The following is an 18,123-nucleotide window of genomic DNA, read 5'->3' on the forward strand; positions in this document are numbered from 1 at the left end:
GACACCAGTATCCCGGGGTGGGATCATCCCGGGAGAGAATCCTTTTGCTCCCTTTGCTGAAGACGGTGCATTTGACAGACTGGCCGATATAATGATGTTAAACGGACAAATCCCTCGGCAGTGACCCTGGATCAGCAGCGATCCCGGACACGGCCCTGAAGTGTGATTTTATAATCATCGGTTCCCCGATGCAGAGTGACGGTGAGAAATGGAACTGATTATTCAAACTGTCACTCGTTGTCGCCGGTCAGTTAATTGTGTGTGACTGTGAGTGAGTCGGGAGCAGCTTATTTATTCCCGCACGTCAGCAGCTCACACATGGTTTAATTTACATTTGTCATGATGAAATCAATAAACCGCTGTAACTTCCTGTCCTGGCGCCGGACTCGAGTTTTATTTGAGGTTTCTGCTGCCCCCCGCACCCTGTGCACTGCAACAGTGGGTCGGAGCTCCTCACACTGACACATTAGCGTCTCTGCTCCAGGCTGAGGGAGGTCGGACTGGCAGAGTCCGGGTAGACCATTCCACATATCCACCACACACTGGGTGAAAACGTTTTTCCGCATCTCTGTTCTAAATGGCCTACCCCTTATTCTTAAACTGTGGCCTCTAGTTCTGGACTCACCCATCAGCGGGAACATGCTTCCTGCCTCCAGTGTGTCCAATCCCTTAATAATCTTATATGTTTCAATCATTCTTACAAATTCCAGAGTATACAAGCCCAGTCACTCCAATCTTTCAACATATGACAGTCTCACCATTCCAAGAATTAACCTTGTGAAAGTACGCTGCACTCGCTCAATAGCAAGAATGTCCTTCCTCAAATTTGGAGACCAAAACTGCACACAATACTCCAGGTGGGGTCTCACTAGGGCCCTGTACAGCTGCAGAAGGACCTCTTTACTCCTATACTCAATTCCTCTTGTTATAAAAGCCAGCATGTCATTAGCTTTATTCACTGCCTGCTGTACCTGCATGCTCGCTTTCACTGATTGATATACAAGAACACCTAGATCTAACTTGATTTCACTGATTGATATACAAGAACACCTAGATCCTAACTTGACTCCATTCAGATAGTAATCTGCCTTCCTGTTCTTGCCACCAAAGTGAATAACCTCACATTTATCCATATTAAACTACATCTGCTCTACATTTGCCCACTCACCCAACCTGTCCAAGTCACCCTGCATTCTCATAACATCCTGCTGACAATTCACACTGCCACCCAGCTTTGTGTCATCAGCAAATTTGCTAATGTTACTTTTAATCCCTTTATCTAAATCATTAAAGTATATTGTAAACCACTGAGGCCCCGAGTAAGAGACGGATGGGGGATGGAATACCGACATTACACACGGAGTGAAGCTCCCTCCACCGCATGCCATTATACACTCTCAGGGTCAGACACAAAATGAAGCTTCCCCCACACCATCTCATCTCACACTCCCGGGGTCAGACACAGGGAATCTCCCTCCACACCGTCCCATCACACACTCCCGGGGTCAGACACAGAGTGAATCTCTCTCCACACCATCCCATCACACGCTGCTGGGGTCAGACACAGAGTGAATCTCCCTCCACACCATCCCATCACACACACCCGGGTCAGACACAGAGTGAATCTCCCTCCACACCATTCCATCACACACTGCCGGGACCAGACATAGAGTGAATTTCCCAAAGAACCGTCCTGTCACACACACCCGGGTCAGACACAGAGTGAACTTCCTTCCACACCGTCCCATCACACACTCCTGTGGTCACACACAGAGTGAATCTACCTCCACACCGTCCCATCACACACTTGTAGGGTCATACACAGAGTGAATTTCCCTCCACACTGTCCCATCAAACACTTGCAATGCCAAACACACAGTGAAGATCCGTCTGCACCATTCCATCACTCAAAAATTTCTACCCTGCAAAATCTCATTTCAGGGAGGTAGCACCATCAATTTGCGAGAGACTCCCGGGAGAGGTGTGATGTCTGCAATAGAGCAGCTCCTTAGTTTAAATAACGTTAGCTATGCTAATGAACGAATGACACCTGTTACACTCATCAGTAATTTAACCCACCATGGGCAACAGAAAAGTCACTGTTGCAAACAGTGCATCGAGCAACACTGTCATTATTTTTGACCCCTATTAGACAGGGGTACACTTTAGTGTAGTCTGGGGTGAAGTACGTTTTGTATTTTATTTTTTGGAATGCTCTGCCATGGTTCATTCGTTCGTGTTCTCTTTCTCTCTCTCTCTCCCTCTCTCTCCCTCTCCCTCCCCCTCCCTCTCTCTCTCTCTTCCCCCCCTCTCTCTCTCTCTTCCCCCCCCCTCTCTCTCTTTTCCCTCCCTCTCCCTCCCTCCCACCCTCTCTCTCGTTCTCAAAAAATCGATTTCCGGGATATTGTATGCAATTCGCGGGCCTCAGGGAACTGCTATCAATATGCGGAAGACTCCCGGAACTTCCGGGAGAGGTGGGATGTCCGACGCTTCACTTGAAATGGCCGCTGGGGAGGGAGTGACGGCTTTGGTCGAAGTGAGCACAAGATTGGGAGGGACGCGCTGATTTAAAATGGGCGAATCCTTGGTTAATGTGGCCGCCAGGGATGGAGTGAGACACTGACTTACAATGGCCACTGTCATACACAGGATCTATGGCGAAGTAACATGCGGTGCCCATGGATACAATCCCTGGATCGAGTGTGTTATTGATTGTAATAACAGTATTTTAATTTATGTATTATATAGTTTTACTTACGGTATATAGGATTTAATTCTAATGATGTCATTGAATAAACTAATGTATATATCTGAGATATTCACACATACGCATATACATGTGGGTTTTGGGGAGGAGGGGTGAGGGGTTTGGGAGGAAGAGGAGTGATGGGACGAGGAGTGGCCTGATGAGACGGTGAGCGTGGCGAAGTCACTGACTCAAAAGGGGACGGAGAGGGGAGGGGCGGAAGTTCCTGTCACAAACTGGTGGCCGACATGGAGAAGATAAAGACGGGGTGAGGAGGAGAGTAACAACAGGAAGGGAGCGGGACTGATGGGACGGGAGGGAGTGGTCTGATTAGACAGTGTGGGGGATTGTCTTTTTCAATAGTGGAAGATGAATGGGTGGTGACAATTGCCTTCGCAAATAAGACGAGCTGCAGGAAAGGGGGTGTGCTCGGAGACAAGGGGGAGCGGGGGGGGGGGGGGGGTCTGGGACGCGGTCAGAGCTGATGGGACAGAGAGTTGAGTGTCCCAACAGAGGGAGAGAGGAGCGACTCACTCAGCGACGGAGGGAAGGGATCGGGTGCGGGAGCAGAATTTCCCATCAGAAAATGTTCACCACCCAGGATGTGGTGGACGGCGGAAGAAAGGGCAAGGGGTCAGAGAGGGGAAAGGGTGTCAGGAGTGACGGGGTGAGTAAGGGAGTGAATCACTGGGTAACAGATAGAGAGAGAGGGCGATGAGGAGAGGTGAAGATTGGCATCGCAAAATGGCAGCCAACCAGCATACGATGCAGAGCATCGAGGTGGTGAGGAGAGGAGAGCGAAGGGAGGGAGGGAAGGTGTTTGCGAGTGATGGGATGGGAAGTATGGTGACAAGGTGGTGAGTGTGAGAGAGTGACGCACTTCGTGGTGGAGGAAGTGGGAAGGAGGGTCTCACACTGTCACAAAATGGCTGTCGGCAGAAGGTTAAATGAAGAGTCGGGATATCGGGCACGGAGGGAAAGGAGAGGAGGGGTGCGGAGTTGAGATTAAATAAACAGGGAGGGAAGTGAGTGGAAGGTGAGGAAAAGGGTGTGCCCCATTCTACCATGGTGGGAGAGCGGTTGTCAATGGTAACCATCACAAAATTGCCGCCAGCCAGGGTGAGATGGGCGGTGATAGAGGGGAGAGCGAGGGGACAGAGAGTGGAGTGCTTCAGGAGTGATCGGAGCCCAGGGTATGAAAGGGGGTCTCGTAACAAGGGAGCAGGAACGGGAGGGAGTATTCCCACGGGGAGGAACGTGCTCAGCCCCGTTACCCTCCTTCCCCCTCCGTCTCCAAAATCCCGCTTTGATTTTTTCTTTCGGGCCGAGCCTCAGGTCGCACGGCCTGAATCCCTCAGGCTGTCCCGCGGAGTACGGTGACGTGTCGTCACTGGGGCCCGTCAAAGGCAGGAGTGCGCGCTGGCTTGCCGGAGAAGACAGAGGCGAGTTCTGGCGGTGCGGGCTGGTTGGCGTGAATCACCACCATTTTCTGCAGGGTGGGGGAGAGGGAAGGATCAGATTGAAGAGTGGAGGGGAGAATGTGGCGGGCAGGGGAGAAAGTGAAGATGAGGAGAGATGAGTCCCACTACCCACTCCCTCAGCCTCTCTCTCCCTCCCTGTCCCCTCTTCTCTCTCCATCACATCCCCCACCTCTCTCTCCCCAACCTATCCTCCTCTCTCCACCCCTCTCCCCACCTTATCCTCTCTCCACCCCTCTCCACACCCTATGCTCCTCTCTCCACCACCTCCCCACCCTATCTTCCTCTCTCCACCCCTCTCCCCACCCTATCCTCCTCTCTCCACCCCTCTCCCCACCCTATCGTCCTCTCTCTACCCCTCTCCCCACTCTAACCTCTCTCCACCCCTCTCCCCACCCTATCCTCTCACCACCCCTCTCCCCACCCTATCCTCCCCTCCACCCCACCCTATCCTCTCTCTACCCCTCTCCACACCCTATGCTCCTCTCTCCACCCCAATCCCCACCCTATCTACACCCCTATCCCCACCCTATCCTCTCTACACCCCTCTCCCACCCTATCTTGATCTCACCACCCCTCTCCCCACCCTATCCACCACTCTCCACACCCTATGCTCCCCTCTCCACCCCTCTCCCCACCCTTTTATTCCTTTTCTGTTCTGCCCCATCTCTCTGAACTGTCTAGTCCATCAGCAATAACAGGAACGATTCTCTGATCCCCGATAAAGTATGAAATTATAGGTATTATCTCGGATAAATTCCCTCGTGTAAAAGACAGTGATGTGCGAGTTTGCATTTAAACAATCGTTATCAGACGAAAAAATACAGACATTGGCAAGAAATTATTCCGTTTTAGGTTAGCAGGACATGTGTGGTACCGGACAGAACGGAACCCGTCTGTCACGATATAGACTGCATCGATTATGTCGATTAGATCGGTACCGGGCGTTTTATTCTTTTCTGGCGTTCCCGGTGAGGTGAAGTTGGCCGATGTGGAGAATTATGAGGACGGGTTTTATTGTTCCCGCGATGTGACATTGGTTGATGTGAGAATTATGTGGACGAGAGATATTTATTTGGCGTCCCGGGCGGGGTGAAATTGGGCGATGTGGAGAATAATGAGGACACCGGGATGCACCAGTGCCATTTTGTAAATCTCGATGTGTGCGAAAATCCTTGGCAATTAAAAAATAACGTGGGTAAATGTACTGTATGGGGAAAATTAAAAGCGAAGTGTTACCAAAACAGCGACTTGCATAATATATTGGAAATTTCTCGTGTGCCAATTCTCCGGTCGACTGGAACACTGTTCTCTGTTCACGTGTAAACAGGGCGACCAGTCAGATTCAGAGATGGTCAGTTGATATTCTCAGCAAGTAACTTTTATCCTCGTCAGAGTCATGTTTTCCTACTACAACTTCGTCTGGACATTATGAGGCAAAAATTGGAGTGTTGCGTGCAAATTGTGCTCCTTGTTTAAGAAATACCGACTCGCAATAGAGGAATGTTCACCATCTTGGCTTCTGACGTGGCTGTACTGTGACGGGGATTGGATCACGTGGACTGGACGCTCCGTCACGAAGCTGCTTCATTCAAACAATGACATGTGCATTCATTCACACTGAGCAAGATGAATGATTTGCAAATATTGCGGATAATCTCCATCTGAGATTACATGATCGGCACAACATTGTGGGCCGAAGGGCCAAAAATGCGCTGATTTCTATGATTCTATGATTGACAGTCTGGGTGCAGGGAATATGTATCCTGTACCGTCCAGTCGAAGCCTAGGAGGCAAAATTTCAGAAGAATGAATACACTGTTCACGACGGATATCAGTTGACATTCTTTACCGCTCGTGAATCATTGGAATCCGATAGCAGTGAATCTGAGGTTAACAGTAAATCAACCTTACCCGTGATGGGTAGTGGAGGGCGATTAAGTCGTGGGTGCCTGATTGCGAATCATATATTTTATGTCATTCCGTTCTCTTACTGCAGCGAATTTAGTGGCGATTGTCATCCTGTCCCGGGGAAAGTGCGGCCTCTCCTTCTGCACCACGCGGTAAATGGTGGCCATGGCAGCGGCGGATCTACTGGTCATTATCACTGAGGTCGGTTTATATCAACTGAATTATCATTATTTTCCCGTTTGTTTCCTGAACGTCACCTCTGTGTGCACTGTTCTCCGTGTCCTGCCCCGCATTGCCGTGTACTGTTCCGTCTGGTTCACCGTCACTTTCACCTTCGATCGGTTTGTTGCCATTTGCTGTCAGACACTGAAAACAAAGTCCTGCACGGGGAGAACGGCGGCCGTGGTTCTACCGCCATCTAGCGGTCCGTTCTTTCTGAAAAACGGCCCAATCTACTTCACTTACAGAGAGATACAATAGACAATAGACAATAGGTGCAGAAGTAGACCATTCGGCCCCTCGAGTCTGCACCGCCATTCTGAGATCATGGCTGATCATTCACTATCAATACCCAGTCCCTGCCTTGTTCGCATATCCCTTGATTCCCCTATCCATCAGATATCTATCTCGCTCCTTCTTGAAAGCATCCAGAGAATTGGCCTCCACCGTCTTCCGATGTAGTGCATTCCACACCTGCACAACTCTCTGGGAGAAGAAGCTCTTCCTCAACTCTGTTTTAAATAACTGACCTCTTATTCTCAATCCATGCCCTCTGGTACTGGACTCTCCCAACATCTGGAACATATTTCCTGCCTCAATCCTATAAAATCCTTTAATTATCTTAAACGTTTCAATCAGATCCCCTCTCAATCTCCTCAATTCCAGCGTGTACAGGCCCAATCTCTCCAATCTCTCTGCGTAAGACAGCCCTGCCATCCCAGGAATCAACCTAGTGAATCTACGCTGCACTTCCTCAACTGCCAGAATGTCCTTCCTTAAACCTGGAGACCAAAACTGTACACAATATTCCAGGTGTGGTCTCACCAGGGCCCTGTACAAATGCAAAGGGACATCCTTGCTCTTGTATTCAATTCCCTTTGTAACAAAGGCCAACATTCCATTTGCCCTCTTTACTGCCTGTTGCACTTGCTCATTCACCTTCATTGACTGGTGAACTAGGACTCCTAGGTCTCTTTGCATTTCTCCCTAGCCTAACTCTACACCGTTCAGACAATACTCTGCCCTCTTGTTTCAGCTTCCAAAGTGGATAACTTCACATTTATTCACATTGAATGACATCTGCCAAGTGTCTGCCCACTCACTCAGCCTATCCAAGTCTCCCTGTATTCTCCTAACGTCCTCTTCGCATGTCACACTGCCACCCAGTTTAGTATCGTCAGCAAACTTGCTGATATAGTTTTCAATGCCCTCATCTAAATCATTGACATAAATCGTAAAGAGCTGTGGTCCCAATACAGAGCCCTGTGGTACCCCACTAGTCACCTCCAGCCAGTCCGAGAAACACCCATTCACTGCTACCCTTTGCTTTCTATCTGCCAACCAGTTTTCTATCCAAGTTGAAACCCTGCCCCCAATGCCATGAGCTCTGATTTTACTCACCAATCTCCTATGTGGCACCTTATCGAATGTCTTCTGAAAATCTAGGTACACAACATCCACTGGCTTACACTCGTCTAACATCCTTGTTACACCCTCAAAAAACTCCAACAGATTAGTCAAGCATGATTTGCCCTTGGTAAATCCATGCTGGCTCGGCCTAATCCTATTTCTGCCATCTAGATGTGCCACTATTTCGTCCTTAATAATGGACTCAAGCATCTTCCCCACGACTGACGTTAGGCTAACAGGGCGATAGTTCTCCGTTTTCTCCTTCCCTCCCTTCTTGAAAAGTGGGACAACATTAGCCACTCTCCAAGCTTCAGGAACTGATCCTGAATCTAAGGAACATTGGAAAATGATTACCAATGCATCCGCAATTTCCTGAGCCACCTCTTTTAGAACCCTCGGATGCAGACCATCTGGACCTGGGGATTTATTAGCCTTCAGTCCTACCAGTCTACTCATCACAGTTTCTTTCCTAATGTCAATCTGTCTCAATTCCTCTGATATCTTATGACCCTGGCCCATCCATTCATCTGGGAGATTGCTTGTGTCCTCCCTGGTGAAGACAGATCTATAGTATGCATTAAATTCTGTTGCCATTTCCCTGTTTCCCATAACAATTTCTCCCAATTCATTCTTCAAGGGGCCAACATTGTTCATAACTATCTTCTTTCTCTTCACATAGCTAAAAAAGCTTTTGCTATCCCCTTTTATATTCCTGGCTAGACTGAGCTCATACCTGATTTTTTCTCTCCGTATTGCTATTTTAGTTAAGATCTGCTGTTCCTTAAAACTTTCATCTGCATTCCCACTCATCTTAGCCCTGTCATACTTCTTTTTCTTTAATGCTATACAATCTCTGACTTCCTTTGTCAACCACTGTGACCCCTTCCCCCTCTTTGAATCCTTCCTTCTCATTGGAATGAACTGCATTTGCATTTTTTGTATTATGTCCAAGAATATCTGCCACTGCTGATCCACTGTCTTTCCTGCCAGGGCATCCGCCCATTTAACTTTGGCCAGCTCTTCCCTCATGGCCCCGTAGTCTCCTTTATTTAATTGCAACACTGACACCTCTGATCTGCCCCTATCCCTCTCAAATTGTAGATAAAAACTTATCATGTTATGATCACTACTTCCTAATGGCTCCTTTACTTCAAGATCACTTATCAATTCCTGTTCATTACACATCACCAAGTCCAAAATAGCCTCGTTCCTGGTTGGCTCAAGCACAAGCTGTTCCAAAAATACATCCCTTAGACACTCCGCAAACTCCCTATCCTGGGGTCCAGCACCTACCTGATTCTCCCAGTCCACCTGCATGTTGAAATCTCCCATAACGACTGCATTACCTTTAGCACATGCCAATGTTAACTCCCTAATCAACTTGTACCCAATATCCACGCTACTGTTTGGGGTTCTGTAGACAACACCCATTAGTGTCTTTTTACCCTTACAGTTCCTCAGCTCAATCCACACAGACTCTACTTGCCCTGTCCCCAAGTCAACTCTTCCTAAGGACTGAATCTCATTCCTCACCAACAGGGCCACCCCACCCCCTCTTCCCATATTTCTGTCTCTACGATAGCACGTATACCCTGGTACACTCAATTCCCAGGCCTGATCCCCTTGCAGCCATTTCTCCGTTATCCCAACAATATCGTAGTTCCCCATTTTCATCTGAGCTTCAAGCTCATCTGTCTTATTTCTGACACTACGCGCATTCAAGTATAGAATTCTTAGCCCATTCCTCCTCTCTTTGCTTAAAACACTGTCTACTGTACCTAACCCAGCTCCTTGAACTTCCATCGGGCAAATTGCACCCTGAATTTTGATGACCTTCTCAAGATCACCCAAACCTTGTACACATTTAACCCCATGCACCTTCTGACCAACCCTCTGGATCTGGATCACTGCCCCCTGCACATCAAGTTTAAACCCCCGCCCCCCCCCCCCCCGAGCAGCAGGCAAATACTCCTGCAAGAATGTTAGTACCCCTCCAGTTCAGATGTAGACCATCCCATCGAAACAGATCCCAATGTCCCTGGAGCAAAGACCAATTATCCAAAAACCTGAACCCTTCCTTCCTGCACCATGCTCTCAGCGTATTAATGAGCATAATCATTCTATTCTTCGACTCACTCGCACGTGGCACAGGTAGCAATCCTGAGATTGTCACCCTGGAGGTCCTGCCTTTCAGCTTCACACCTAACTCCCTGAACTCTCTAAGCAGGACCCCCTCACTCACCTTACCTACATTATTGGTCCCTACATGGACCACTACATCTGGGTTCATGCACTTATTCTCAAGAATAGCCTGCACCCGATCTGAGATGTCCCGGACCCTGGCACCAGGGAGGCAACATACCGTCCGAGACTCCCGATCTGCCCCACAAAATCTCCTATCTGCCCCCCCTAACTATAGAGTCCCCTAAAACTATCGCTCTCTTCTCTTCCCTCCTCCCCTTTCTAGTTGAGGGTTCAACCTCAGTGCCAGAGGCAGGACCACTACAACGCATTCCTGGTAGGTCATCCCCATCAACAGTATCCAGTACGGTATACTTATTGTTAATGGGAATGGCCGCAGGGGTGCTCTGCTCTCTCTGCCTGCTCCCCCTGCCTCTCTGGACCGTCACCCATCTGCCTACTTCTTGGTTTTTTGGTGCGACTACCTCCTGATAACTCCTATCTATCTCTGCCTCCACCTCCCGAATGATCCGTAGTTCATCCAGCTCCTGCTCCAACTCCCTAACTCGGGCTGATAGGAGCTGCAGCTGGACGCACCTTTTGCAGGTGTGGTCATCAGGGACAACTGTGTTGACCCTGACCTCCCACATACCGCATACGGAGCACACCACTGCTCTGACTGTCTCCCCCATACCTGAACTGGATTAATAGAATGTCTAAAAAGCACCTAGCGACCTTACCTTCTTCCCCTCAGCGAGCAATCACACAGTCTTACCGAAGTCCCCTTAGGCCGAAGCCCACTTAGCCAAAGCCCAGGACTCTGCTTCCACGGACTCCGCTGCCCGCTCGACGCTGCCCTCTCTGAAAAGAAGTCCTGCCTTTTAAAGTGCGCGCTCGACGCTGACGTCACTCGCGCCTGCGCAGTTCCCCCTCCTCCACAGGTATTGACCAGGTCGGCTTAAATCCTACCTGCACGGTCGAATTCTCTGAGCTCCCAGCTGAATTACAAGCTGTAACTTGCTCCCGATTCAAATGACCACTCTGAAAAGAAGTTTACAGTTTACATTTCTTGAGATTTATAGTTTACAGATCCTGTTTACGGTTACTGTTCTATAGAGTTTCTGAGTATGCCCGCAGAAAGAGAATCTCCTTGTTGTACGTGGTGACATATATGTACTCTGATAATAAATTGTACTTTGAATTCTGTACTTTGAACTTTAAGACCCATTTGGCTAATTATTGTCTGCCGCATTCATTCATGGAAGGTATGTACTTAAAGGGCTCGTGCTGAGAAATAAGTGCTTAATCGTAAGAGATCAATATCTAGTTCTACAGTTAGTGATTTTGCCTTTCGATTGGGTTTGGTCGTCTTGTTTAAATGGAGCCTGAGTCTGAGTTCATTCTCGAAATTACTCCGCACTTGCCGTCACCGCCATCCACTGTTCACTCGATGCATTCACAACAGCATCAGGGTCCAACAGTATTTCACCGAATCACGAGATCCTTGAGTCGTTCATCTTGCAACGGACACAATATTTGTCTAGGAAGTGGAGGACTTTTGAATGGAGCTCGACCAGCAATCTGATTCGTGGACGGGAACGAACCAACCTTGACTGACCCCCCGCAAGTCTTTTGAACTTTGGAGAAAAGTGGAACGTAAGTGGGTAACAGAGAATGTGGCACGTCGAACATGCCACACGGCGAAAGACCGCGATTAAATTCTAATATGATCGCTGAAACAACGTGGTCGCATTTTTACACGCTGCGACACCCCGTCACCATTGGCAATCACCTTGACCGCTCTTGTTAACTCACACACACGCACACACACACACACACACACACACACACACACACATTCAGTAGATGAAATTGAATCGATTTCTGCTTGAATTGTTGAATCTGAATGTATTTGCTTATTTAGCTACAATGCGTGGATGAAATACATGCTTACAGAGCCCAAAGGTAATACACAGGTACTTCACTTCCAGACAGGTACCTCTATCGATTCCGTTTTCTACTCCAATGCAGTTCAATGGAGAGTGAATAAAGCATGTCCCGCGTCTAACGTGATGGAAAAATGTATTTATTATAATCTTGTTTAAATTACAAAGTCAATTTTTAACGAGAACGTGCTTTTTGTAGAGTGTATTGTTAAGCAAAGCGATGTTGTCCAATTGTCTTTCCGAAACATTCTTTAAATTACTGAACTTTAGCAGGTTTAGTTTAAAACTGCGAACATTATTTTCTTCATCCTGAGAGAGTTTGACCAACAGATTATTTTAAATATGCATGTGGTAACGAATGCTAACGATTATGGAAACTTGGTTATGGACATGTGGCCGATGGATGGGTCTATTGACATCTCCAGCTTCCTGGTTATGAATGCGCTGAAAGAGAGGACATTAGGTGAGAGAAAGGTCTGTACCATTGAGTATGGATAACATTACCGTAGTTCATAGGGAGGATATCGACTTGGAGAGAACAACCAACTGGGCTTCTCGAAGAGATGTAAACCGGAATGATCACATTCTGAGTAAATTTATTATCCAAGTAACTGCACGGCACCATATACGTACAAAAGTGGGATTCCTTTTCTTAAGTTTATGAACAATAAATTCAGTAAAGCTAATCAACGTCTAGACTTCAGCATGGAAGCGTCGAAATTCTAGTTCTGAAATGTAAATGCAGATATGAAATATTATCAGAAAAAGACTAAAGCCCAACAGATTAAAGATGATAAATGCCGAAAATACTAAAAGAAACCAGAAACAATTCACTGCATTCCATCATCCTGGAGCAGCCTGATTCAATTTGGTTACTTACAGGCAAAATGAACTTACAAACATCACTCATTCGTTCCGAACGACTTCTCCACTACCACATAAGCCCAAAGTATTATTCTCTCAAACGAAATTGATTGCAACCATTTGATTTTCAGTGCCATTATTATTCCTGGAGGTACTTCACATATTCTACCCAATCTAAATAGATGGGTATTAGGCAGTTCCAAGCATTACTTTGGAGGGGAAATTCACCCTTTTACACCCTATTGTTGCTTGCACGCGTATCTCTGAATTCGCTACATATTTCCATCTCTAACTTTTGCAAACGGTCCTGTTCTGTTATCCTATCATTGTGATCACATATTTTGTATTTCTAAGTTTCTCCAGAGAACGTCGCATGTTGTTCCTTCCTTTGTGATATACGTACCTCCTACGAACTACCCTGATTTTCTCCCCAGACCATACTACATCTTTCCTCTATTCCATCTCTATAAAAGCAGCAATGCCCCACAGGGCTGGTCGGCTATTCCTACTATCGATTAGCCATGTTCAGCTATTTTCAGCGTAATCTCTCAGCTGGTCCAGATCCCGCTGCATTTTCCGGTAACCTCCCTCGCTGTTCACCGCGATCCCGCGCGAATGCAGAAGTTACTGCCGGAAAACAATGCAAGTTGTGGAGGGAGATTGGGAAGGGAACAGGGAAAGGGAGAAGGGAAAAGGGGGTGAGTGTGAAACACCAGAGCGACATTCTGTAATGATCAATGAGCTAATTCTTTGCAATCAAATCTCTTCTGCTAAAGTCACAGTGCTGGCTGGACCGGCATCTGTGCCACCCTCTCCCTCGCCCATGGCCGCCCTTTCCTGCCCTCTGCCCTGCAGTGGTGCTCTCGATATTCTTTGTCCCCGACAGATTTACAAAGACACGAGATACAGTAGCTGTCCTAGAGCTGTATACACTGTGTGCGGGAGGAGCTCAGCATGTCAGGCAACACCTATGGATGTGAATAAACAGTCGATGCTTCGGGTCGAGACCCTTCATCGGGACTCGAAATGCAAAGGGAATTGCTGGAAACAAAGATTTCCAATCTCTCTTACCTCTCCACCTTGACAAATACAGGACTGTGCAAATATCTCAGGCAGTGTACCTGCAGTTCCTATAAAAAGTATTCATCCCCCTCCCGGTGAAGTTTGCATGTTTTATTGGTTTACAACAAAATCACCTTGGATTTAATTTGGCTTCATCGACACTGATCAACAGAAACAGACTATTTCGTGTCAAAGTGAAAATAGATCTCTACAAAGTGATCTAATATTATAATAAATATAAAACACAAAATAATTGATTGCATAATTATTCACCCCCTTTAATATGACACACCAAATCATCACTGGTGCAGCCAACTGGTTTTAGAAGTCACGTTATTAGTTAAATGGCGATCACCTGTGTGCAGTCAAGGTGTTTCAATTGATTGTAGTAAAAGTTCCGACTGCTGGTGAGGAATTATCCAGTGTGTTTATGCCCTTATCCCACACGATTTGACCGTCTACATTAACCATTAGACATTATCCCAAAGCTGTAAAGTGCCTTTCGCCGACTCCTAACATGTTGCATTCATTAAACTTCTTTGTTACGTTCTAAAGCATGCACGCAGGGAAATGTGGAAGAAAGGCTCCTTCGCAACACATTCATGAAGCTCTCCTTAGAAATGGACTTTTTCACACGGTAATTGAACCTTCAACCAATATTCACCATATAGCTGAAGGCATCGCAACGTTGATACCAAGTCACCGGATGCAGATACAGTCAGAGTTGACGTTTGGATCGTGGTGAACGGGAAGTTGTCTGCTCACAGCGTGTTGAAGGACGTGGCGGTATGAGATGCAATCATGAAATCACTTTGCGGCGCAGAGTGGGACCAACCCCGATCTGCTCTCCGGGCGCTTCGTGTGAATTTCGCCTCTTTACGTGTAACGGCAATATTTCCGCTTGATGTACCGATTCCTCTCCGTTATGGTGAAGCAACGATTTTATAGGTCACATGACTGATGATCATTTAGGGTGGGGTGCGTGATTCATTATGGAAATGCCCGGGTCCGTGACGAAGGCGGAGATATGGTGCAAACAATGTAAAAAGTCAAAGGAAAGTTGAGTGTAGGAATTGGTAGGAGTTGGCGGTCACGTACTCTGTCCCTCTCAAGTTCGAAACCAGTTATATTCTCTCCGCTGCCACGTTCTCCGATGACCGCCATTCTTAGAGTTATGATAGGATAAACTGTGACCACCTCTGTGAAAAGAGCTTAAATATCTTGTTTTCTCATCAGTTGAATAATTGGCGTGAGCGGATATTTCGCTGCGCTGATGAACTGCTCTCTGAACTTCGACTGAGTTACTCCATAAATAAACGTGTTCGTGCAGCAACTTAATATCATCACCACGTATCCGGAGTGTTCAAGTATGTATTCCGAATCATTGTAATTATTTGGATCCCGTCCGGCAATTGTGTAATAAAGGAATTCGGCAAAATTCACTGACCACAGGATGATGAAGCTTCCGGAGATGGTGAGAAGTAAGATCACAGACCTCCTCCTGCTCTCCATCTCCGGGTCTCTGCCTTCCTCCGCCTTGCTCTGACCCCTCAGCCCCTTGCGGACGCGACTCGTTACTAAAATATGTTTGACTGTGAGAGCGTTGAATAGTAGTATTAACACGAACGGGAGTAATCGCGTGAAAACGGTAGAAAACACTTCATACCTCACCCAACCGGGATCCGTATAGTGGTCCGCCTTGGAAATACAGTCCCAGGGTATATTGTCAATTACTTTCGGAAGACGAAATCGAAAGCAGTAGGGCACGTTTTTAATACACATCAGAACAGCAGTTGTTGTAAGAACCACAGCCGCAGTTTTTCCGATGCAATATTTTGTTTTCAGCTTCTGACAACAGATGGCGACAAACCGATCAAACGTAAAAGTGACGGTGAACCAGAGCAGTCCGTGGCTGCAACACACAGGGCACCGATCACACTGCATACGGGGGTGATGTCCAGGAAGGTCCCTGGGAAGCAGTAATAACTGACCCGCCACAGTAAGACATCAAAGATCGCAGGACAGACAATGTCGACCACCCTCCACTCGATTGCGCAGACTGTTTATCACAAATAATAAATATATCGCAAACAATAGAGACCGATCCGACACCCTCATCTCCGGATCCTGTGCGTCATCACTCCGAGTGTCGTGGAGAGAGGAGGATACAGACACCAGGAAACGTGTGCCGTTAATAATCCTGGTGTCGATACAGAGACGGGAAGGAACGGCGTCCTGTGAAGAGTGAGAGAGGACGGGAAGGGGTGGAGACCCGATTTGCAAAATTATCCTCAACTTCGATTTCATCCTGGGCTACTTCTCGACCCCAGAAGTCAAACGTGATTGTTAACTGCTATGGTTATGATTGCCATCTGTACTCCCCTGCCCGTTTGTGCACACCCCCACCCTCTCCTGGTCTGTTCATACTGCATCCCTCCCCGTCTCTGTGCCCACTTCTACATATATTTATTATGTGTCTGTGTGCGTGTGTGTGTGTGTGGCTACAGTTCCAAGGTGAACACAATGAGAGTCTCCTCTGTAAACTGTTTCAACTCGAGAACTCAGGACCTCAGTGGACTCAAGTCTGTTATTCGATTTTAACTGTCTGCGGCGGACTGGAGGGGGGTTGGGTGGAGATAAGATCCTGGGCACCAGACTCTGCCGGTCCGACCTCCCTCAGCCTGGAGCTGAGACGCCTCTGTGTCAGTGTGAGGAGATCCGACCCACTGTTGCAGTGCACAGGGTGCGGGGGGCAGCAGAAACCTCAAATAAAACTCGAGTCCGACATCAAGACAGGAAGTTACAACGGTTTATTGATTTCATCATGACAAATGTAAATTAAACAATATGTGAGCTGCTGACGTGCGGGAATAAATAAACTGCTCCCAACTCACTCATTGTCACACACAATTAACTGACCAGCGACAATGAGTGACAGTTTGAATAATCAGTCCCGTTTCTCACTGTCACTCTGCATCGGGGAACCGATGATTATAAAATCACACTTCAGGGCCGTGTCCGAGATCGCTGCAGATCCAGGGTCACTGCCGAGGGATTTGTCAATTTAACATCATTATATCGGCTAGACTGCCGAATGCGCCGTCCTCAGCAAAGGGAGCAAAAGGATTCTCTCCCGGGATAACTCCACCCCGGGACAACGGTGTCCCAGACTGAGCCCCGGGCCACGGGCTCTTCCTGTCTGGCTAATTCCCCGGGGCCTCACGTGGGGTGTCTCAGAACCGCACATCCGGCGGAAGCTCGTCCACTGGACTAGAAGCGGAAATACGTCACCGCGGGACCGCTTCCGATGTCACAGAGCGCGAGTCTGCAGTCGGTTCCGTTAGAACCGTTGGGAATTAAACCTGGCGCGCGGCCATTAAAGGTCAGGGCGGGAGTTAAAGGGGAGGGCGGGGAATTGGCCAATATGTCCCCATCCCGCGGGCGGCGATGTTCACATATTCAGATGTTCAGGCGCACACTCAGTCCGGGTCTGGGTTCCTGCAGAGATCTCAGTTCCTTCTCCCCGGACTCACTGAACCGATTCCCCACCAACCTGAAACAGATGGCAGAATAAAGATTAAATAAACAGATTACACAACAGTGTCAGTAACAGGGGACTGGGGTTAATGTTTCAACAACACTCACAGACAAATATCACCAGAAAACCAGCGGATCCGCTGATATATTATTACATTGAACATAAACACAAATACTCACCAGATCAGCTCCAGACACGGGAGGGTCAGTATGAGGGGGCTGAGAGAGGGGACAGATCGGTCTGTCAGCGAGTTTAATCCCAGGTCCAGCACCGTCAGTGATGGGTTTGTACTGAGAGCGGAGACGAGATCCTCCGCACCAGAATCTGTGAGACCGACCTTGTTCAGCCTGGAGATGAGAGACAGTGAGTGCGAAGGACACAAAGAGACAGGAGACGGTACAAATCCCCAGTGTTTATCAGTAACACAATTACTGATCACATTAATGTTCAGTGTTGGTCACCCAGTGACTGTAAACACAATCTCCCACAGTCTGGTACTTACCACAGTTTCTGTATTTTACACTCCGGTTTCCTCAGAGCCGCAGACACCAGTTTCACTCCTGAATCCCCAAGTTTATTACTACTCAAGTCCAGCTCCGTCAGTGATGGGTTTGTATTGAGAGCGGAGACGAGATCCTCCGCACCAGAATCTGTGAGACCGACATTCCCCAGCCTGGAGATGAGAGAGAGTGAGGGTGAAGGACACAGAGAGACAGGAGACGGTACAAATCCTCAGTATTTATCAGTAACACAATTACTGATCACATT

The 18,123-nt window shown here is 47.7% G+C and overlaps 2 protein-coding genes across 2 annotated transcripts in view; both read right to left on the bottom strand.

Moving 5' to 3' along the window:
* LOC132387728 (NACHT, LRR and PYD domains-containing protein 3-like) overlaps nt 1-18,123 on the bottom strand; it is a 331,928-nt gene that overhangs the window by 148,169 nt on the left and 165,636 nt on the right. The gene's annotated exons all lie outside the window — the stretch shown is intronic.
* The window catches only part of LOC132387732 (NACHT, LRR and PYD domains-containing protein 3-like), a 57,062-nt gene continuing 56,151 nt past the window's right edge, over nt 17,213-18,123 (bottom strand). The window contains exons 8-10 of the mRNA XM_059960093.1: nt 17,858-18,028; nt 17,535-17,702; nt 17,213-17,370 (exon numbers count right to left, since the gene is read on the bottom strand). Coding sequence (XP_059816076.1) covers nt 17,277-17,370; nt 17,535-17,702; nt 17,858-18,028 — 433 coding nt within the window. The 3' untranslated portion in view covers nt 17,213-17,276. The remainder of the gene's footprint in view (nt 17,371-17,534; nt 17,703-17,857; nt 18,029-18,123) is intronic.

Source organism: Hypanus sabinus, unplaced genomic scaffold, assembly GCF_030144855.1.
Source record: "Hypanus sabinus isolate sHypSab1 unplaced genomic scaffold, sHypSab1.hap1 scaffold_214, whole genome shotgun sequence".
NCBI classification, from domain to species: Eukaryota; Metazoa; Chordata; class Chondrichthyes; order Myliobatiformes; family Dasyatidae; genus Hypanus; species Hypanus sabinus.